The sequence below is a fragment of the Aythya fuligula genome, chromosome Z, assembly GCF_009819795.1.
Source record: "Aythya fuligula isolate bAytFul2 chromosome Z, bAytFul2.pri, whole genome shotgun sequence".
NCBI lineage: Eukaryota > Metazoa > Chordata > Aves > Anseriformes > Anatidae > Aythya > Aythya fuligula.
This window is the reverse complement of record NC_045593.1, coordinates 75,015,179-75,039,077: the sequence shown is the minus strand read 5'-3', so window position 1 is coordinate 75,039,077 and position 23,899 is coordinate 75,015,179. Positions and strand designations below refer to the sequence as shown.

The 23,899-nt window shown below is 44.8% G+C and overlaps 1 protein-coding gene across 1 annotated transcript in view; it reads left to right on the top strand.

Annotated features, from left to right (window-relative positions):
- Nucleotides 1–235: 235 nt before the first annotated feature.
- LOC116501229 (paralemmin-2-like) overlaps nt 236–23,899 on the top strand; it is a 63,615-nt gene continuing 39,951 nt past the window's right edge. Inside the window, exon 1 of the mRNA XM_032206770.1 lies at nt 236–326. Within this exon, the coding sequence (XP_032062661.1) occupies nt 282–326 (45 nt within the window). The 5' untranslated portion in view covers nt 236–281. The remainder of the gene's footprint in view (nt 327–23,899) is intronic.

Genomic DNA, 23,899 nt, shown 5'->3' with positions numbered 1-23,899 from the left:
ATACAGCTGGGAGGCAGGCAGCAAGGCAGGCGCTGGTCCAGCGACTGAAATGATCCTGCCGTGAGCCAGCCTGCAGTGCCTCCAAAAGTGGCTGGCTACTACACAGGAGCTCAGCTTTCTTCACTATTACTCCAGTTCCCCCGGGTGACTGCAGTGCACGCTCTGCATTGGTTTTGTTGGTCTTTTTTTTTTTTTTTTTGGTTTTGTTTTGTCAGTGTGTGGTGTTTTTGATTTTTTCCTCCTACCTCCCCTCTCTCTCCTCCTGTGTCCTTTTCTCCAGGATGGCGGAAGCAGAGTTGCACAAGGAAAGGCTCCAAGCCATAGCAGTAAGTCAGCTTCGTTTTACTTGCTCTTTTGTCCGTGGCCGGGGGAGCATTCCTGCAGCGTGGCTGGGGAGCCTTCGGGTGCCAAGTTGTGCGTGGAGCTCCCCTTTTGGGAGGCGAGTGGTTAAAGCCTGCTTTGCAGGATTTGGCTGGGGAAGGGGGCTCTGGTGAAGTGCGCAGAGCTGACACGTGCAGAAAGAGAAATGCGAATGCACAGTGGCACACTTGTAAGATTGATGGTGGAAAAGAAAAGAGGGAGTAAATGGGGAGGAGGGGAGGTTGCGGAGAAAATCAGTGCTCCACTGAGAAGGGTATTTTCATGCGGTGGGAGCGTTAGCTGAGCTGATTGAGAAGTTAAACAAAAAGGATCTGCTGCAGGGCGGCTTTTACTGCAGGAAGCGATGCTGATATTACTAGTTTTTAACACAGTCGAATACAAACAGCACATTATCAAAATCATGTAATTAACTGATGTACTAGTTAAGCTGTCAGCTCAGCACATGGTTTCAGGCAAATTCTCTGCCAACTTGCATCTCTGCTGACTTGCGTCCTCCCGGGGGTGAGGTCTAGGCAGCATTTTGCCCCATTTTAACCAAAACTTTCATTTTCACATTTCATGCTGCAATTCCTAGAGAGGCACCATCTCCGCCACCGCAGACTGTAGGCAGGGATGCCTGGGGGGGTGGGGATCAAGCCCGGGTGTTGGTAAAACCACATCCCCCCTGGCACACAGAAACTGCCAGCTCATCTACCGGTGCGCCACATGAGCAGCCCGGCATGGCTCTGCCAGCCCACATGGCTGCCTCGACACCCTCCTGTCATAGCACCCGGTCCCCAGAGGGACCGCAGGAGGTCTGCAGCAGGGGGCACAGCCCTGACCCCACCTCCAAATATCAACAGATGCTCTGAGCTGCTGCTGCAGCCCATGGAGATCACGGGCGTCCTTTGTAGTTAGAGGCATGGCTGCTGCTGCTGCTGCCACTGGTGCTGTTCCACGCCGTTTTCTGTACGTCCACTCTTCTGCCAGACAGCCCGTGGAGATCTAGAATAACCAGATGTAAAACAAACTGTTGTATTTTCTTTTCTTTTTCTTTTTCTTTTTTCCTCTCCAAAATATTTTCCCTGTAAAAACATCAGATGGTATTATGTGATATGGTGGCAGTTGGGAGTGGAGGGGGAATACTATAAGCATTTAATTGTCAAGCAGCAGAAAGTAGGTTCATTTTTTAATCTGTTTCAAAGTTTTATGTCGGTGTAGGCATAGCCAGGTCCCCAAATAGAAAGACTGGAGCTGTTCACCCAGAGCTAACCCTCATCACTGCCTCTGGTTTGGGACTCCTGCTGCAATAAATATGGGAGAACCATGCTGCAGAACTGCTTAACATATTGCTGCTGTGCATAGCTCTGGAAAACTTATGTCAAATTAAAAAAAAAAAAAAAAAAAGAAAAAAGAAAAAAAAAAGAAAAAAGAAAAAAGAAAAAATGGCTTCTTCTGCCTGCTATGTAGCAGAAAGCCAAGCAACATCTATTTCTATTCCACAAGATGTCATTCAGCCTTTCAGCAGAGTAAGTCAGATAGCCTGCTTCTTGGTGCTTTGTGTTTCATACCAATGAGGCCATTATGAATATAAAATTATTATCTGGAGTATTGTAGCTTCATAGAGGAGGCTCATGCAGCTGTGCAAGGAGGCCCTGAGAACCTGGACCTGCATTTTCTCTATATATTTCCTTTATGGCTTCTATGTCTGTATTGCCTGCTAGGCTAGCTACAAGTAAAACACGGTACAGTACTGTATGTGATGAATTAGATTGAAAGAATCCAACTTCAGCATCAAGAGTGTTCATCCTTGTTTTAACCTGAGTGTGGGTCAATGGCGTGACTTTCTGGCTTGCACACTCTGCAGAGCAGCAGGTTGTCCATATAAGCTTCTGAGGTGACTTTTTTGCCTCTGCTTGGACAGTTGCAGATGTTTATTGGAGCACAGAGAAGTTTATTTCTAATGTAAGCTTTGCTCCACCAGGATGTCACATGATATAATAAGTTAGATATTTCTCATCTGCCATTGGTTGGCAAAAATAAGGTCAGTCATCAAAAGCTGCACAGATTTGCTTTAGAAAAAGAGAAAGATGGCATTTCAGTTCAGACTGATGTTCCCTTTAAAGTTATCAGTGTAAAAATGTACTAAACAAGCTGCAGTATCTTACCCTGGTGGGCAAAATCTATGAAAGTGCTCTGTGATGGATGTTAGGCATACAGAAAGAAAACTTCTGTCCCTGGTGGCTGGAACTTCTGTACACTGTTGTCAGTATGTTTCTGTTTGCTTTCATAATTACCATGGCAAATGAGGAAAAGCAGTGTAAATTTTAAGGGCACCCCACTGAATACTTAAGGAAAACAACATCCAAATATGAATATTTGCATCAGAAGGCTTTTTAAGAGTTTGATTTCATTCTTCATTACTCTGGCTGATCATGGTTTTAGTTGTACGCCTGTCTGGCATGGAGACAAGTGTCATGGGAAGAGGAAAAATGGGGTCTACCTGTCATTACTCTAAACCTTGGTGAACACAAGTCAGTCACCTGTTTTGCCAGCAGTGAGCACTTAATCTCTTTGTAGAGTGTGAATAATGGACTTTGCCCTTGTCTGGTAGGGATGCATGCAAGACTGTGGAGAACTTGAATGCTATGGGTAATCAGGACAAGGAACTGCTAAATAAAAAGCAGAAAGTGTGGTTCTGTAAAAGAAAAAAAAAAATGAGAAAAAGAAGAGAGCTTTTAATATGCATGTGGCTAATGACATTGCATGTGTGGGTGAAATTTGGGGTGAAAAAGGAAACATTTTTGTGGCTTTGAAAATATGCCTGCAGTAAGCTGCTCAGCACTTTGGAATGTAAGTGGTCCTCAAGGGAGCAGCTCAGAGGCCAGGGGACAGGTGAGCTCTGTGAATTTACCACATTTCACACAAATAAACTGCATGGTTCAACAGTTTGTTAGGTGGCCCCATTCACCGTGACTGCAGATATCACCACCAGACAGTGATCTAAATATAGGCAGGCATTTACAAAATGTAAATATCTTCCATAGCTTAGATAGCACTAGTAAAGCTGGCAAGTGAAGGTGCTGAGTATGGATCAGTGCGCCTGAGGTACGAATGGATGTACAATGCGGTGTTTCTCACTCCGTATCAGGTGAATTAAGAGAAATCACTGGGACACGACACTAAGGAGAAACCTTCCAGCACAGCAACAACCAACATGGGAGCTGGAAGAGGTGTTCAGGCTAAGGATATGTCCAGACTAAAAACACCAGGGGAAAGCTACTGAAATGTTCAGATTTATTAGCAAGCAAAGCCACCAGGAATGGTGCTCACCACTTACTAGTGAGAAACAGTGAAATATTAAAGAAAAGTGATCCCTGACATTCAAGTAGCCATGTCAAATACAACTCTTGTCAGACAAGACTGTTCTTGCTTTTTTCTTGCAATTGCATATTTGTAAGATCCAATTCTGAGCTGGATATAGCATTACTCAAATGCCATCAGGTGTTTGACTTGGTACTGCAGTTCTCTGTTGTTTAAAAATAGCACACTCTGGGATCAGTGGGACACACCTTAGATGGATTAAGGACTGGCTAACTGACAGGTCTCAAAAAGTTGTTGCTAACGAGGGTGAGTGCTGATGAGGAACTGTTTGGGGGCAAAGGCAAGAGAGGGCTTTACAGGAACCCAGTTTTCATGACTCGAAGGCATTGTCTATCAGTACTCTGAAGTAAATGCAAAGTCAAAATTGATTATGTGCTGATAATGCACAGAGTGAAGGAGGAGTAAATGATGAAGGCACAGCAGTCCTCCAGAGCAAGTTGGATTATCTGAAAAATGGAGCGTTCCTTTCAATGAAGTCCTTCACACCCGCACGCAGCAGGTGCTGAAAGGGCAATGCAGGACCGTGCATCCCAGTGCAGGGAGCACGGGGCCAGCACCACGCTGCCACCTTCCCAGGGGGACTGGAAGTTTCTGTGGGAAACCACTCAAAGGGAATGAGAAGGCAGTCTTAGTTCTGCAAGGGAAATTAACTTCACACCAGTTAAACTAACACTGAGGGCAGGTCCTTCCAAAATGGAGGTAGGTGTATATATATTTACTTATAAACCTGCACCACTTTTTCAACAGTTCTTTGAGAGTAGTAATGCCAATGATACTTTGGAAAGGTAGTATCAGTATAGTTCCTCTATCTCAATCACTGCTAACCTAGGCATTCCACATTTCTGGGTTGCACACTTAGCAACTGCAGTGAGCATTATGTGACATCAATGAATTTGAGCAAATTTTTTGGCAGAATAACAAATATCACTTTTTTCCTTGCTTACATACTGTCAATTGACCCACAAAACCAAACCTCATGACTCGTAGATCTTGTGCCTAAGATCATTTCACTGTAATACTTCTCCAAAAATTTTATAAGTCATGCCAGAGACCATCATTCATGAAAATTACAATTCCTGGTGTTGGTGATTGAACGGAAAAACATGACACATTAATTTAATTGGCAGTTTTTTATTGCTATGATCACTTAATAAGCTGCTTTCCTGCATCTACATCTAGGAAGTGATGTTTTGTCCTTAGATTAGGCACACTATCAAGTCTGTTTGAATTCAGTTGTTTTCAGACCTGAAGTCTGTAGAAAAAAAAAAAAAAAAAAAAAAAAAAAAAAAAAAAAAAAAAAAACATATGAAAAGATTAAGTAGATTAAGTAGGTTAGAACTTTTCTGCTTGGAAAACACATGAGTGAGAAGGAGATGCAGCTGTCTATAAGATCATCAATATTACAGAAGAGAGAGAACATACTACTCACAATTTTTGGCACAAGAATTAACTGGTGTCTAAGGAGAGTATCATTTGTGGACAAACCAAACCCAGAGCAGTCTTCTTCCCAGAAGGAGTTGTTAAGGTCTAGAGCGCCTCTCTCCAGGAAGTGGTGGATGCTCACAGTGCTCCAGGGCTTGAGGAGAACCCAGGCATACTCATGAAATTGAAATCTGTGAAGAAATTGCTTATAAGACAGGAGCAATTTCTTAGATGCAAATTGTTAGAGGTTGACAGACTAGTGGATTTGTTTTACATGGATTTGTCATGGTCCTGAAGTTTTCTATTTTAGGCATTGTCTGAGAGAATGGCCAGGTGGCCTGACCCAGGGCAGCCACCCTATGTACCCACATCAACACATTCCTTTATGTGCTTTCCAGAGTTTTGGTGCTAAAGAAAGTCCTCTTCACAAAGTATGATGAAACCTATTTGAATATTGTTGCTATGAAGTTTAATCCATTTTTCCCCATTCTTATTATTCTCTTGTTGTGCTATTGACAGTGGTATTTACTGCACTGATTAATCATAACTGTTCCTCTGCCATCTTGTTCTTCAGCAGTCCAACATCTGAGTATCTAAAATAGAAAATGTTCCTCTATCTGGACTTGCTCTCTCTTGGAGAATACACATGAATTTTAAATTCTGAGCTGAAAAGTCATGAGGACTGGAGAGACCCTGACAGATTTTTGAGTACTGTACAGAAAGGAAGACCAAGTGGGGTTAGGAAAATGTCTGGAGGCTGTATTTTGTTGCAAATATTTCCAGGAATGGGTAGAGTAAGCATAAATTATATATTATCACAAATTAAACCTAAAAGAGATCTATGTTGTGAGCACAGTATGAACCTGTGAGGTTCCTGCCAATCTCAGTGGAGTTCAGCTGTAGGAGAGGAAGTGTTAAGCTTGCATTTGCTGCAGAGGTTGAAGCGAGGTTTCCCTACACACAAACCTGCAGCCCTACCCTGGATTGCAGCAGCATCATGAGTCAGCTTCATGGGAGACCTTCCACAGAGAAACCCATGTAAGCACAGTTGCACATTGTCTTGACTTCTGGAGCATGCAAACACTGGAAGTCACGTACAATGTTAGAAATGCTATGGCTCTTGCCCATTCAAAGCCAAAATATGAAGTCTCTAAATCTGAAAAATAAAAAATAATGTCTCAGGTTTTATCTATATTGTTTCTTTAAGAATGTTTACATGACAGCAAGGAAAGAGGAAATAGGATGAAAAAATATTGCGGTCAAGGTATCAGTGAAAACTGGAAACAAACAGAAACCAGAAACCAGCTTGCCCTTGAGAAATTTCTAGACTGTCTCCAGACTTACCCAAATTCAACTGTTTAAATTTAGAATTGTTTCCACAGCACATTCCTAGCCCTTAACACATCACCAACATCTCTTGAGCACATACACAGAGCCGAGATGCTGGATTTCATTTTGTGCCATTCAAACAATATTTTGCAGAAGAAATCAAAAATGGTTGAGAACTTTTTGTGATTTTTTTTTTGGGGGGGTGGGGGAGGTAAACTTGTTAAAGTACAATAGCTGTGAAGGATTTACATTTTTGGAACTACTGAACAGTCCTATCCTGGAGTACAAATTAATGGAGAGATGTTGCACACGGTGGAGACAGTGGAATAGATGCTTACAAATGAGACACTGTTATTTTCATGCTGTTCTGAGGTGATGTGATGACAGTGGGATGGGTCTGGGATAAGGTGCACATTGATGCTCAATTTCTCCTGAAGCACACTTGCTCTTCTGGGAGTCACCCCTTGCATCTAATTCCTTACCAGCTTCACAAAAGTCTGTTTTATTCATGTGCAGAATGAAATGTAAACTTCCATTGACTGAATCCTTGCAAAATACAGTCATCAGGCAGATGTTGCTCTGCAGCATTTACTCAGGAAAGCACCAGCCCTTGCATGTGTAGTAACTTCTGAGTACTCTCAGGAGTAACATGTAGCTTCTGAGCCCCTTTCTGAGCAGGTCGCAAGGAATGTCACAAAGACACACATGCATTTGTTTACCAGTGGGGGAAAGGAAGCACGGGCAAAGGATTTGTTTGCCTGTTCCACCAGCAAATCCAACAGAGCCATGAATTCAATCTCATGCTTCTGAGGGTTAACATTGCCTGACAAGTCCAGTGGCACTGACACGGATATTTGGCAATGGCACACCAGACCCGTATAGCTCTGGACACACAAATGGTTTTTGTTGCTTAGCCAACTTGCTGTAAGGTTAGGCGCTTGGAGGTGCATACCGCTTTCTTCCTCTTCGCCAGGAAAAACAAATGCTCTCTGTGAAAAAAAAAAAAAAAAAAGGCAAACAACCAGTGTGGATTAGGGAGCGCTTTTTGGAAGGAGAGGGACCTGCTTTCATCTGTGGGCTGCTGCCCTCCCCAGACAGTGCAAAGCTCCAATTGTTGACACAGGCAGCGTGCTGATGATTCCACTGTGAATTGCTTGGGAAAGCACCCAATTCAATAGTCAGGATCCACAAACAACAATCAGCTGAAAGTTTGGAACAGGAAAGGTGAGTTTGCAGCCAGAAGTGCTCATATTTGAAGAACCTTCCCCCCTTCTTCCCTGCCCCACTCCCCTCTCACCCCCCCCCCCCCCCCCCCCCCCCCCCCAACCAGCAGAAGGTTAAATAAAAGTTGCTTTTCAGCCTTTTGGGGCACCGTCATTGTCAGGAGCTGTGCTCAGCCATGCTCTTTTCCCCCACAGAGGTACAAGAAGCACTGGGAGCCCCCTGCAAGAAGCTGCAAATTACAGGCAGAAGTTAGCAGTAGAGCAGAGCTGGCCTGGGGCAGTGCCACTTTCTACTTCCCAGGCAGGCTGCAGCACATGTGGGCATTTGTTAGGCTTTTTTTTGTTAGGCAGGCATTTGTCATGGTACAGGTCTACACTACATTGGGCATCAGGTCCTTGGCAGAACTCCCACTGGTATCCTTCTTATATGATCCCTAATCATCCAGTGGTTTCCTTGTTTGGAGGACTACACAAGAGTTTGGCACCCAAGGTGTCACTAAATTTACAATAGCTGCATCATAGAGGACCAGATTGTCTCCTGCACTGGCTTTGGTACAAAATTACAGCCCTGTATGTGCTGGAGCGTTCTGAGCTCTCTGCAGACAGTACAGTATATGGGAGTTCAACCTTTATCTACGTTGAATTCCTACCTACATTGACATAAAAATTAATGCTGGGATGTTAATTGCATTTGTTCTTAAGCATGAGCATATGCAGGGACTCACTGCATTTAAGACTGATAGGCTCCAGCAGAAGGCTGATTCATTTTCTGGCATGTTAAGATACCATCTTTACAACTACCCCTTGTGGTAAGGATAAATGCTGAATGAGGAGTGTGCATAAACTCACCCAGCATCCTGAAGAACTCAGCAAACTGTTTTGGTTAAGGAAGTAACTTCTAGCCAGACAGGAAAAAAAAAAAAAAAAAAAAAAAAGTCTCTAGATTTAAGAAATGAAATGAAAACTAGTCGCAACATCTCTAAGAATTATGTTCTTGTATTAGTAAAACACTGAGAGATATCAGTTCCTAGTGTTAAATTCATACTTTATGTTGCTGAAGTTTCAAAAAGATGAAAATTTAGACTGAAATTCATATATGTCTGAAACTCATCTGTGAAATAGAGAACTATTTACAGTTTTCATGCTTTTTGTTGTCAGTTTCATATCTCCAGAATAAGAAAAATACTGCAATTTAAGTGTTTTGCAACCATTTTTGTCCTTATCATGTGTGACATTGCTTATGGTGTTGGTTTGATGAGACTGATGTGACACTAAACAGTGCAGACCTTCTCCTCTGTGAGTTTCCCAGCAATTCACAGGGCTGAATGTCCTGCAGAGGAGTTCTAGAATCAATAGCTTCCAATCTAGATGACTCTTTACAGTAATGATGAATTTTTTTCAGTCATTTAATACAGTAAAATAATTTATAACAAAGGGGAATAGGTTTCTTTTAAAGATTATTCCACTGCTGAGAAAGAGGGGATAGGCAGAACTGCTGAACTGGGGGGGGCTTCTAGGAGTTTCCTGCTAAAACTCTGCCAGAATTCTCAGGGCATTTGGAATAATTCCCCTCTGCATCTGGTGGCTTTCTCTAGGGAGAGCACTGCACCATCCTTACTTGCCTGAGGACATGCAGCCCTCGAAAGCAGTCCTGAAAAGCAAGTGTAAGCAGACAAAATTGATATTTTGGCGGTCAGAGTACTGGCAGCTCCAGTTTCTGCTTGGTGTTGGTCTGCGGTGTTGTGTGGCAAACTACAGCCTCTTAGAGATGTAAGAGAACAACAGTAATCTCCAGTCCCTGTTCCTTTGAAAACACATGTACCTTGACCACTTGGTGAAATAATTGTGTTTGTGCTCATAGATAACACTGACTGTGCAACAAATGTGGCTGTCTGTAAGGCTGTACAACCCCAAAGAACTAGGTGGCTCTACTTACTGATTACTGCTATCTGCATGGATGGGAAAATGTTTTAACTTGGAGCCATCCATGTGATACAGGACAGAAGTGACTTTGTGCTCTTTGTGTGCCCAAGCTGCTGTGACACAGATGAGGTTGCCAAGCAAGAAGCCACACCGACATGGCATGTACACGTCCTGGCTGCAGGTGGCTGCCTCAGCTGGGCAGGTGTAGGCAAGAAGGTAGAAACGGCTTCTCAGCAGCTTTGCTGCAGTGGTCACATCTCTATCTGGGTGAAAATAACAGGTGTAAATGTGGCTGGAAATGAAAGCAAGAAAATACATACTGGCAACTGGTTTTCACCATGGAAGCCTGTACCAAACAATGCCCAGTCTTTAAAATAAATGAGGACTCTTAACAGCCAGTACTACCCAACTGTTGGATAGCAGTTCTGGAGAAAGCATGAGAGGATTATAGTGGATCATCTGGTAAACATTACTCAGCAGTCTCTACGTTGTGGAAAAGGCAAATAGGCTGGTGGTGGATGTAAACAAGGTCACTGTCTGTTAGGCACATGCACAGCAGTTTTGGATGTTAGTCTTCAAGAAAGATATGTGCTGAATAGAAAAGAGTCCCAGAGTGCCAGGAACGATCAGAAGCCTAGGAAAAGCCTGCCCATGGCATGGACTTGGAACCAATGACCTTTAATGTCCCTTGCAAGCCAAGCCATTCTATCATTCTGTGATTCTATGAAAAGAAGATTTGAGGAAAGACAGAAGTCAGAGTTGTCTGGCCTACTGAAGAAAATACTTAGATTTAGCTGATACTTTTTAAGGTTAGAAGAAGCTCTCCATGTTCCTCCTAGGGTGGATCACTAGTATTTTTGCTTGCTCTCAGATGCTGTTCAGTCACCCAGTCACAAGTAACTTACATATCAAGGGTTCTGCAACCAGTCAGTTTGATTGTGATGCCAAACACAATGCTTCCCTGAGACTTGGCAGCTGAGACATGCATGCCTGGAGACCCAGGAGAACAATTTAATCCAGCCACAGTGAAAGATGTCTGAAGCTTGGGTGGTTTACTCTGTGTTTTCAGTGGCATAAAGTGCATGGGTAGTCAGTCGCTGGAGTCCAAATATGTTGGGTAATGTGATTATATCTGCATTCTTCATATTACCTCTTCTCATGGATTTGAACCACCATTCCCTATACTCCTATCCTGCAGTAGGACCTTGTCCTCCTCCCTATCAGGTTAATAGGATTTTTTTTCCTGCTGATTTCAATGGTGAGCAGGAACTGACCCATATGATCCCCGTAAGTATCTGTACTTTTTCCGTCTCCTGTGTAGTACCATCAGTATATAAAATGCCAGATATGAGCCAGATCACAGATCTAGGTCAGGTTTTCCTAGGCGACCAATTGCAAGGTTCAGGATAAATAAAGAAAGTGGAATTCAACATTCCTCAAAATTTGAGAGATGCACACTTTGCCACTTGTACTTTTATCAGCAGTACAGATGAATTGTATTTGCTAGAATAGCCTTCCCATTCTTTTATATCCTCAGCAAGGGGAGTGGGGGAGGTAAGGATGGAGGTATTTTCAGTTCCAAGGAAATCCTGTTTGTGGTTTCTCTGTTGATCCTGGGAGGTGTGAAACTGTGAAGGCTGAACAAGATGAAATTTCCCTAATGCTTTTGCTTGAAATCAAAAGGAGTAAGACCTGCCATCAACTAAAATAAAATAGTGATGGCAGAAATTCTACCTTTTTTCTCTTTGTCCAATCTAGCTTGTTGTTGAGCTGCCTTTACAAACAAGTGTGAAACTTTGTGGTGGAGCTTTGGAGTAGATCCTTTAGAAGTATTTGGAATCTGGAAGAGGAATTAGGCATAATTCATCTTTTAATGTAATAAATTCCTTCTTAACATACTAAACCCCTTAAGCCATGAGCAGTAAATAATTGGTCTACTTGTGCAAATGTTAAAGCATTACATGTTTTCATGTGCATTTGCGATCCAGAATTGCAGATATCAGATATTTACTAAAATGCAAAGGTGGCAAAGCTAGTGACAACCTTTTATTTTGCTGTGGGAGATGTTACGTCCTGAGACTTAAACTGTTGAAATCACTTTGGCCTGTGATTTCACCGCTGAACTCCTCCATAGACCATTTTTGCTTCCTAAAAAACAATAATAATAACTTTTAAAAGAGACTACATTGGGGTTATATAATGCGAAATATATAGTTTTCTGAAAAATGACTGTGTAAATGGCATTCAAAAATTCAAGCTCTATTGTCTTTCAAAGGTTACCATAAATGCATTCCATCTACAAGATATTGGAAATATTTTCCTTGGCTAAATGGCATTGAAAGGATAACGAGGATCCTTTTGAGTATGTCTACATCATCTATTGAAGTATATACATCTGCACAGAGATGCACATCTGGCTTTTGGTTTGCAAGGTATCCAAAACAAGTCCTCATTATGGCTAATCAGGTGTTTATTGAGATGGACGTTCAACAGATATCAAAGGTAATGGAAGCAAGCTGGTAGCTTGCTCCGAGTTCAGTATGGAGCAGTTAAGATGAGCACAGCTGCCTCCGCACAGTGCTGTGGTGTATGGGATCCATTAGCTCCCCATCTGACTCAGAAGTACACGCCAAAGAGCCTTGCTCAGTTAACTCAGCATGAAGCTTCAACTTCTGTTTCAGAAAGGGGCTTATGTGCTTGTTTATTATTTCTTCTTAGTGTCTTAGTTCAGACGTTTTCTTCCAAATATACAACATCTCAAGCCCATGGTTTGCCTACAGAATTTTACATATTTCCTGGGTTATATCCAACACAATGTATATATTTTTTAAATGTCACAAACTTTTTTTTTTTTTCCAGTTTTTCTAATGAAGACTTGCCACCTCCCCATCTCTTTCTCCTGACACATAATGATTAAGACCAAAAATTGTCAAAACTATCTCCTAAATCTAGATGTTCAGTATAAGACATTTTCTTCTATAAAACCTGCATTTCTTATATAAGCCTGCATTTTTTTTTTGTCAGAAAATACACTGATTTGTAATGCTTCACGTAGACAAAATACCTCTCCTGCTGAAGTAAAAGAAATTGTGAAACTTCAGTGCATCCAGCTTTTGCATCTGTGAGACATCCAAAACAAATCTACATTGTGGCATATCAGGTGTTTATTGAAATGCATTAGCCTGAAGAGATCTACATTATTTTGTAGGGAGAAATCAAGCTTTTTCCTGAGCAGATAACCAGTTTCACAAGTGGCAGATCAAAAAACAGCACCCACTTCATGACAGGGGAAAATTGTACATATTTGCCCTTTTAAACAATGATTGCATCATTAGTCTTTGTGTTTTTAAAATTCAATCAATCAGTATTTTATTTATTTTTTTCCATGGAACATAGTTAAAAGGAGGAAGGACAGAAACGAAATCTGCTCAGTAGTTAGGAATCCAGGACATGCCATTGGAGATCACAGCATTGGTGATTAAAAAAATATAAAGAATTAAAAAAAAAAAAAAGGGGGGGGGGGGGGGGGAGGGAGGGGAAGAAAAAGCCTATACATTCAGCTCTGGTTTAGTCACTAAATCATTCTGTAAAATTGCTAATTCCACTTAATTTGCATCCCCAGCCTTCCCTATAAAATGTGAATTGTGATAGTTATTATTGCATAGCATTGATGTGGAAACCCTGTACCTCATGTCTGTGATGTTTTGAAAGTGGGAAATGAGATATAAGTGTTTCCCAGAGCTTTATCACTCTGTCTCCAGCAGCCAATGAAACTTGATGCTCCAAGAGAGGCAAAGGAAGTGCCATTAAGCACGTTCTGAGTAGTTTCAGGGTGGTTTTCTTTCCATTTTGGCAGTGGAGAAGAGGAATCCCTATTGATCACTGCTGTCATTACAGCACTGCCAGAAGAAGCCTATGCCACATTGTGCTAACCCACCAGCAAATGCATGCACAACACCATCACCCAACAGAGCAGAGACCAGTGACAGACTAGAAATGTGCACGGAGAGGTGAAGTCATTTACCTGTGGACATGCAGTGAGTAATGTGTCATTTGACTGTCACATTACCAGGCTACAGACTGAACCCCACAGCTCATGAGCACAGTAGCTGGTCAAAGACTCACACACTGAAATCCACAGACCACGGAACTGCTCCTGCTACAGGCACAGAGGGACCTTGAGAGATCTCTCAGGGGTCTTGCCTTGCCTGCCTTCTTCCCTGCAGGATGCTCTGGGGGCTCAGAATCTCCACCACCTCCACACATCTTGCCACTAAGACCTTCTGCAGAGCTTCTTCTGGGGAGCTTTCATGCATGTCAGTTAGCTGACATCAAGGACAATAACAGCCTTCATGCTTCCACACGTGCTGTGGCACTGGCTCTCAGAGTGTCCGTGTATATATTGTGGCTACAACATCTGCAACCAATTAAGCCACTGGTTTCCTTTCAGATCCAGCCCTGCTGACCCGAAGGGTCTCCTTTTGCTCATATGACTCCCCTATCACTGTTATGGATGTCCAGGCCTAATCCGCAGACTATAGGAGCAGGCTCTGTTAATACATCTGCAGCAAGGGACGGAAAGAGTCTAGAAGACAGCAGGCAAGCACACAGAATATGTATTGCAGCACTGCCCCTGTGAATAACTCATGCTTCTTTATTTCTAGTCCTGGAAGCAAAAGAAGAATGTTCTTTCACAGTCTAGCATGCCCTAGGGAATAAAGAGCTTGTGCTTCCTTCTCTGCAGTAACTGTACCGATGCACTTATCTTGATATCTCTCTCCTTCTTTATGTCACAGGCTGATCCGAAGATACTACCACTGGGCAGCTATTAGCCCTTAGAAAGAAATAATTTGTGCTGTGAGTATAGAATGGCTTCAGGAAAGAGAAGCAGAGATGGAAATATTTTTAGCTGTACAGAACTGTTCTGTCCAAGACATTACAAACCACATAGCTGTGGCATGTATTTTCAAAACCCTAGCAGTGGAATGGATCATTTTTGTCTCTTCCTTTCAAGCTGTGATCTTGGACAGGTGGTGGGAAATTCTGAGTCTCTTAAAGCCATTAAGATTCAGAGAGGAAAGCCAAAAAGGTGAAAGGGTTGGTGCCAGTTTCCTAGTATGCCTCTTGGAAGGAAGAGAGCCTTTTCCACTGCTGCCAATTATCAGGACTGTTAGCCAGCTAGTTGCTCAACAAAGATGGATCCTCACAGCAAGCAATCTGACACACCATGGTAAAAGCATCTTATTTATTTATTTATTTGTTTGTTTGTTTGTTAGTTTATTTATTTATTTAGTGTCTCTTATCTGAATCCCAATTTTTCAACATAGGACTTCAGGAAAGATCTTTACAGCAGACTGTCTTGACTAAAGCTATGTAAGATGTATCAGAAAGGAAGACAATTTCTTTCCATATCCCTTTCATGTATAGAAGCTTCCTTGTAAATGGCAGATAAAATATTGATGTTCTCAGTGAATGGGATGAGATATGCTAGCCCATTCGCAATTTGGTTAGAAACGTGTTTTGAAACTTTTCAAAAAGTAGGTGCAGACTTAAATTTTCACCTCTACTTTGCCTACCAGCAAGAAGAATCAGAGGTTAAACTATCTGCATCTGTGACCAAACTCACGGTCACCTCCCTTGTGTTTTGTTTCTTTATCAAGTTGACTGGGTCAAATTGGTTCAGTTTTCTTCTTTACTTAAAGTGCCGGGTCCTGCACCTGGGGGGCAATAACCCCAAGCAGAGCTACAGGCTGGGAGATGAGTGGTTGGAAAGCTGCCTGGCAAAGAAGGACCTGGGAGTATTGGTGGATAGTCGGCTGAATATGAACCAGCAGTGTGCTCAGGTGGCCAAGAAGGCCAACGGCATCCTGGCTTGTATAAGAAGCAGTGTGGCCAGGAGGGCTAGGGAAGTGATTGTCCCCTGTATTCAGCTCTGGTGAGGCTGCACCTCGAGTACTGTGTTCAGTTTTGGGCCCCTCGATACAAGAAGGACATGGAGGACTGTTCTGAGCACCAGAGAAGGGTGACAAAGCTGGTGAGGGGTCTGGAGAACAAGTCCTACGAGGAGTAGCTGAGGGAGCTGGGCTTGTTCAGCCTGGAGAAGAGGAGGCTCAGGGGCGACCTTATCGCTCTCTACAAGTACCTTAAAGGAGGCTGTAGCGAGGCAGGGGTTGGTCTGTTCTCCCATATGCCTGGTGACAGGCCATGGGGGAACGGGCTAAAGTTGCGCCAGAGGTATTTTAGGTTGGATATTAGGAAGAACTTCTTTACCAAGAGGGTTGTTAAGACATTGGAATGGACTGCCCAGGATAGTGGTGGAGTCACCATCCCTGGAGGTCTTTAACCTGGAGGTTTAGATGTAGAGATTAGGGAAATGGTTTAGTGGAGGACTTGTTAGTGTTAGGTCAGAGGTTGGACTCGATGATCTTGAGGTCTCTTCCAACCTAGAAATTCTGTGATTCTGTGAAATGCCAGGACTTTTCAACTAGGATGGAGAGAGGTTTGACAACTCCATCAGCCAGTTCCCTCAGGACCCCGGGATTCATGTCACCAGGTCCCATAGACCTGTCCCTGCTGAGATCCATCAGGAGGTCTTGAACCTGCTCTTCACTTACAGTGGGTGGGACTTTGATCTCCCAGCCTCCATCTATGGGTTCAGGACCATGAAAGACTTGGGAAGCCCGTCTACCAGTGCAGATGGAGGCAAAGAAATTGCTGAGTACCTCAGCCTTCTCCACAACTGTTGTTACCAATCACTCAGCTAGAGAAACCCGTTCCTAGGAGAAGAATTTAGCCACCTATAATCGCTTACACACTCCTATTTTCACCCGTCCCTCGGTCTATTTTCACAAATGTTAGAGGTGCATGGTGGCCCTCGGGGACTCCTCCTGTCACCCCAGCGCAGCAGATCGAAGGCAGCTGGGTCCTCTCTTGTGCTCTTCCTCGAGGCTCTGTGCAGAAGGGATGGCGCCTCTGGCACGAGGGCTGGGGGATGGGAAAGAAACACACACACACAACCCCTGAGAATTAGCAACAGAGTGGTTTATTGGCAGGACGTCTTGCAGGTAGGCATGTCCATGCTGTTTGGGGGCTCCGTCGCAAGCTAATGCTTGCGATGGAGCCGGCGCGACAACGAGTAGGGGACTAGGCGGGCACTCTTGCGACGCTCCTTGTGCGCTTGGAGAGTAGAGAGCAAGGATGCGCCGCGGGGGTCCCAGCTCAGTTCTGGCGGAGGTGGATCCACCTCCATCGGCTCCTCCACGTCTCCCGGTGGATCCAGCTCCATCGGTTCCACAGTGTTGGGCAGAAGGCAAAGCCAGTCCTTGGCTGGGACTGCCCAAACAGGCTGTCGTCCACTTGGCATGTTTTCAGGCCAGGGAGCAGATCCAGGGGCTCGTCCGCTTGCACTCCTTGGTGCAGTGCCTCCGTTGGGTTGATTTTCCTGTGTGCGACCACTGCCGGCATCTGATCTGTGGCCGTGGCTAGGTCCTGCACTGGTTTCCCTGGGGTAGGAACGCCTGTTCTCCCCGTGTCTGTCTGCCCGATAGTCCTCCGTTTGCCCCGTGCCACTGTGATGGCTGTGGGAAGGCCCAGGGCCCCCATCGCTGCGTGGTGGAGGGGATGGCCTGTTCCTCGCATCACTGCGGTGCCAGTGGTACCGCCGGTAGGTGTCTGGGCTTGCTCGATGGACACGCCTCTGCTCTGTGTGGCTGGCTGGCTGATGTTCCTGCCTTCGCCTTGTGCCATCGTGGCGTGAGCTGGAAGACCCATTCCCCGAGTTGCTGTCTCGTCTAGGGGAAGGGCGCCTCACGGCTTGGACTTGCTGGTGTCGGAGCCCGTCCTTGCTTGTTCCTGGCTGCACGCGATGCCTTCCCTCAGGAGACCTTTCAGGCTGGGGTGCCGAGCCACGGGGTCGTTCACTTGCACGCCGAGGTCCTGTGCCACTGGGAGGTGGATTTGCATTTTTGGCTCCAATGCTGCCATCAGGTTTGTGGCCGTGCCTGGATCCTGCACTGTGCTGGGGACTCTGGGCACGCCTCTGCTGCATGTGGCTGTCTGCCCAATGGACGTGCCTTTGCCCCTTGCCACTGTGGCGGCTCTGGGAAGGCCCAGGCCCCCCGTCGCTGCGCAGTGGAGGGGATGGCCTCTTCCCCGCATCCCTGCGGTGCCCATCGTGCCGCTGATAGGAGTCTGGGCTTGCTCCATGGGTGCGCCTCTGCTCCGTGTGGCTACCTGCCCGATGTTCCTGCCTTCGCCCCATCCCATCGCTCTGTGAAATGGAAGGCCCATGGCCCGAGTCGCTGTCTTGGTTAGGGGAGGGACGGCGCACGGCTTGGCCTTGCTGACGTTTGAGCCCGTCCTTGACGAGTCCTGGCTCTATGTGATGCCTTTTTTCCGTGCACTTTCTCGGCTGGGGTGCTGAGCCATGGGGTTGTTCATTTTCACGCCCAGGTCCCGTTCCACTCTGCGCCTCATTTCCATTCCTGGGCCCCACGCTGCCATCTTCCTTCTGGCCGTGCTTGGGCCCCACGCTGCGATGCGCGTTGTTGTTGCGCCCGCGCTCCTGGTGGCGGTTTGGCCGCTGGTCCTGCCGGTTCCTCATGCCGCCATTTGGACTGGAAGAAGGCCCAGGCCCCCTGTCACTGTGTGGCTGGGGGGCCGGCCTGTTCCTCGCATCCTTGCGGTACCCATGGTACCGCTGCGGGGTGTCGCTGGGCTGGGTGCCAGAGCTGCCTTGGGCACTGGTGTCTGTCGTGCCGCCAGCGCTCTGCCTCCGCCCATAACTCTCCTCCATCTCCTTCTCCTTAACAGCTGCCTTCGTTGCTGGTGCTTGCTAGGCCTGCAACGCTGCCTGCTCACACCAACGAGGGCCGCCTCTCGCCTTGCTGCTTTGGCTCTTCCTCCTGCCGCCAATGCCGGCTCTCAGAAGGCCTCGAAGCTCAGCGAGTGCCGGGCCAGTGGCAGGGGTCCGCTTTTATAGGGCCCGAAGCAAGGGCAGGGCAGCGGTGGCCACTGTGACCTCAGGAAGCCTCTGTGATGCAGGGGCCCGTGCATGGCCAATTTGGGGTGGCTGAGGGGCCACCTTGTGTGGGGCTGGCTCCCCCGCACCATGTGGCTTGCCAGAGAGAAAGGCTGCCCCTCGGCCACAGGGATTGCCCTCTACCTCGCATCCTGTGCCCTGGGTTTATTTTGAACGCTGCTTTTTATGGAATTTCATTCTCTTGTTTACGGAAAAGAACAGAAGCACGGTGCATCTTCAGCCCCAATGGCCATGTGTGCTTTATCCTCTGAGTGAAGAACTTCTTCCTCACATGGCATCTAGTCTAAATCTCCTCTCCATTTGTTCAAAGCCATTATTCCTTGTTCCATCACTACCCTCCCTGATAGAGCCCCTCTCCAGCTTTCTCTTAGGCCACTTTTATGGGTTAGCTTAGGTGGCAGAACTACAGGACCTTGCAAATTGCGGCCTTATCTGCCTTGTTCCACATGATGTTTTCCAGCTCAGGCTCTAGCCTCTCATCAGTGTAACACAGAATCATAGAAACATTAGGGTTGGAAAAGACCTCCAAGATCATCTGGTCCAACCATCACCCAACCACCAACGTCACCCACTAAAGCATGTCCCTGTGCACCAGGTCCAACTTTTCCTTGAACATGCTCAGCAACAGTGACTCGACCACTTCCCTGGGCAGCCCGTCCCAATGCTTGTCTGATCTTGCTGAGAAGAAATGTCTCCTAATTGTTTTAATTGTTGAAGAGTAGTGCTCTTATTTCAATTCTTTGTTTTAATCGTTGAAGGGTAGGGGCATGAAGTTTCCATTTTGCCATCAGCAGGGACATTGCCCAAATTCTGCCAGTTTTTGCCCAAATTGCCAGTTTTCTCCTCACAAAACTGGCTGCTCGTGGCTTGGACTGGCGTACGCTTCGTTGGGTTAGAAACTGGCTGGATAGCCGGGCCCAAAGAGTCGTGGTGAATGGAGTCAAATCCAGCTGGAGGCCGGTCACTAGTGGAGTCCCCCAGGGCTCGGTACTGGGGCCGGTCCTCTTTAATATCTTTATCGGTGATCTGGATGAGTGCATTGAGTGCACCCTCAGTAAGTTCGCAGATGTGTGGTGGTTTTACCATGCTGGGCAGCTAAACCCCACAAGCGCTCTCTCACTTCCCCTCTTTAGATGAGCAGGGGGAGAAGTAAAGCAAAGAACAACTCACGGGGTGAGATAGGGATAATTTAATTAAAGGGAAATAATAATAATAATTCAATAAAGATTATTATGAACTAAACAATTTATCTAAAGGGAAATAAAAAGGGAGAGGGAGGGGGAAAAGGAAAATAAAAAAAAAAAAAAAAAAGGAGGAAAACAAACAAATAAAACAAATGAAGGCTATGTGGAAGTGCAGAGGAAAGAAATTACTCTCTGCTTCCCAGAAATGAGTGATGATTGACCATGTCCTTGCAGCAGGGCCTCAATGCACGTAGCTTGGTGTTCGGGAGGAGGACCGACGTTTTCACAACGAGAGCCCACCCCTCCCCTCTTCTTCCTGTCTCCACCTTTTATTGCTGCGTGTGACATCATATGGTATGGAATATCCCTTTGGTTGGTTTTGGTCAGATGCCCTGGTGATGTTTCTCTTCTCGCTTTTTGCCCACCCTTTTAAAACATTTTAAAAGACATTTAGATGTAGAGCTTAGTGATATGGTTTAGTGGAGGACTTGTTAGTGTTAGGTCAGAGGTTGGACTCGATGATCTTGAGGTCTCTTCCAACCTAGAAATTCTGTGATTCTGTGATTCTGACGTTGACATGGCTTTAAATTTAGCAGTATAAGAAGCCCATAGTGCACTCTAGCACAGTGACTGACCATCCTTGGGACAAACAAATTTACCTCTTGTAAGTATTTTCTGATGGTTCCAAGGTACCAGAGCTGTTGTACATGGGTGGCGTCCTGATGAAGTTTTGGAATTGCTTGACTATCAAAAAAAGATATGAAAAAAAAATTACTTTACTATGAAAAAATCCATTGTTAGCACCATGCTGTCTGTCTCTTGAAATGTTTTCTCTGTGCCCTTGATAAGAAAACTGATGAGGTTGTCCAACTACTGTCTCATCTTCAGCGTGCTTGTACTTACACATTTTTAATACAACTCATTACTGCTTGTCATATTTCTTTTCTTCTCCCACCTCCAGCCTTACTTGCAGTTTTTCTTCAGAAAGCAAACCTTTCGACAGATTTTCAGGACTCAGCAAGCAGCAGGGAAGGGTTTCAGTAAAAAATGCACCCCTGAAAATACAGACTCTGTTGTGGTCCCCCTGTATCATTCCTGCGTGCAGTGGGTTATATTTTCATAATATATCTCTAAATATAGTCAATGTGTCTATGATAAACTACTCGTGGGTGGATCCCATCTGTTTGCCACACTATATGAAAGCATTTTAGAAACCTAAGGGAAAAGAAAGACATAATTATACAAATCCTTGCGTTCCACCCAGGCCCCTCTTTTCCTTGTCCAGTTTGATGTCTGCCTATGCAAACGTCATGACTGAATTTCAGCTGTTTTCCCAAATCGTTTTTCACACAGAACCAAACCTTCAAATTTCTCATATCATCATTTGAAACTGATTCTGCCTTTCAGTTTTCCTTTCAAGAAGGGTAGATAAGATATATTCTTCTTGTACTTATGTGCTATTTACTTTATTTTCCTGTAATCCAGTCTCTTTGGACCACTCTGGTTCTGAAGAATCAGCTACAAGATACTCTTTACATGAGAACCATCCACTGTAATTACCAGCTAAATCTTTTTTGTATCACACTTTTCAGTAAATTATTCCAGAGGGAATTCTTGGCAAACTCACTGGTAAAATCATAAATACTCCTTAAAGCAGATCCTGGTTATAGAAAGTGAGAAGGAAAGGGGGCCTATGCAGAAAGCACTATCTTCCTGACCTTTAGACTGTTAGCTGATTAAAGGATTTGTAGGAAGGCTATGTACATTTGAAAACAAAAACCATATAGATCTGAGCAAGCGTTAAGCTTTAATTTGCATGCAGTCACTTCCTTGGCAGCTCTATTGCTTTAAACTTATCAGCCTTGTTTCCTGATGACAATGTGTTACTGACATCAGCTCAAGTTGGTGGCAAAGATATTACCAATTTAGAAAATAAGCTGTCACCCAGTGGAAATGATCTGTCTTTGGCTGCTTGATGCACGCTGAGGTACCCAGCTGGAGCTGTGGATTTGTAGCATCGCAGCTACCTGGGAGAGCCAGCACTGCAGTAAGAGGGGTGCTCGTCCTCCAGGCTAACGTAGAAGAACATGATTTAATGTTGAGTCCATAATGAGGTGGAGACCTGGCTTGTAAAATACACATAATAAGGAAAACCATGATATTTTATGTACTATTTTTTTATTCATTTTCAACACTTGGATCATACCTCCACCTCTTCCTTGTATTCACAAGGACTCATAACTTTCTCTTTTATATGAAAGCTGAGACTCCCAAGTAGTCACATAGTCTATAGCTACGGTTTTAAGAAAAATAGGAGATGTTGTGAAACTCGCTGTAACATCACAAGAGCTGGTAAAACAGAGCTACCTGTAATGCAGCTTTATAATCCTCCTGTGTATAGCCTACAGTGACATTCAAGACTTTAACTAGCAAACCTGCAGAGGAGAAGGGGAGGTTACATACATGCAAACATTGCTGTATGTCTCCACATGGACATTTGATGGATAATATAACTGAATCCTAACCTTTGACTCTTCTTCCAGGGCATCTTGGTATATCTGTAGTGCAAACAGCGCTATGTAGTGTTCATATGCTTCATTATTGCCTCATAATAATTCAAAAAGTCTCTTACACAACTCCTTTCTCTTTTCCATTAAGTAAATTGTGACAATAACTGTGTTTTTAAAATGAATAGTGCCCTGCAAGGCTAATACATCTACACTCCGCTCCTTGCTCCAATCTATCATGTCGTAGCAAGTCGAATGCACAATTCCCTCTTGAAGTATTGATCTAGTGTAACGAAGTATGACCTTGCTTGCACTCTCTCTTGGAAAGCAGCTGGTTTGTACCACACTGCAAACAGCACCCTTTGTGGGGCTCTGCAGGGATGCACCAGCAATACAGAAGAACTGGAGAAACAATGGTTTCCTACAACAAATTAGACAGCTTTACGTATGCACAGAGACAACCTAGAGCAGCAAACACCACTCGCACCTGGTGCAGGGAGAATAATCCCTGTTCTGGATGAGGACAAGCGGTCCTTCTCCTTGAGACACCACCTCACCCCCAGCTCTGTTGTAATCAGTGTAGGTTTTGATGCAGGAAGGGTTCCTAACATTGCAGCTGTGACAGCACCCTGTCTCACCTGCACATCTTGGGGGGGGAGGGGGGGGGGAGAGAGATGAATAAAATGAGCACAGCACTTTCCTGTGTCCCATGGAAGGGGTATCCCTCCTGCCTAAATACAGAATGAAAACTGGCATAAATTCTCTTCAGGCTTTGTAAGGCCTATATCATCGTGTAGTTAAATGGGGCTCTGGGAAAGTGCAACATGCTTTCTACAGGGAATTTTGGATAACTGCACAACTGCTGTTATCTGCAGTGTCCTGCAAGTGGTAAGCAGCACTTATAAGGGTACTCTGGGCACTGCTGAAATACAGAATGATGAAATGGAAAGATGGAGTCAACTTTCAACCACATAATGTTTCAAACCAGTCCTGTCAATCACAGTGCTGTCACCTGCCCGTAAGATTAGACAGGTGTTGCAATCTGTGCTGCATTGGCAGAGCAGAGAGGCAGAAATTGTGCCATTTAAGTACAGCCAAGAAAAGCACAGGTAAGAAGTCATGCCAGAAGGGCTCACATTTGAATTTTCCAATGCCCATCAAAGGTCAAATAAGCTAATATATCCCCATTTCAAACAAGAGGGAGGTGTTGTGTGACACCTTAAATCAGTATTGCCATCCTCAGTGCTCTTCTTCCCCACCAGTAAGGCAATGTTCTGTCTGTAGTATCAAGGTGGTGGGTGGACGGCAGTGCAAGGTGAGCTTCATGGCATTTGGGGACTTTTGGGCACACCCTCTTGTGTAAGCATTTATTCCAGACCTACAAAGGTCTTATGGCTTTCTGTACCTATTGAAAAGAGTGGGGCACCTGGCATTTAAATCTCCATCATATTTAAATCTCCATAAGAACCTAGATAGAGTTATCCATCAAGGGGATGCAAGGTGACAGCCTGCTCACCTACCTTGGCA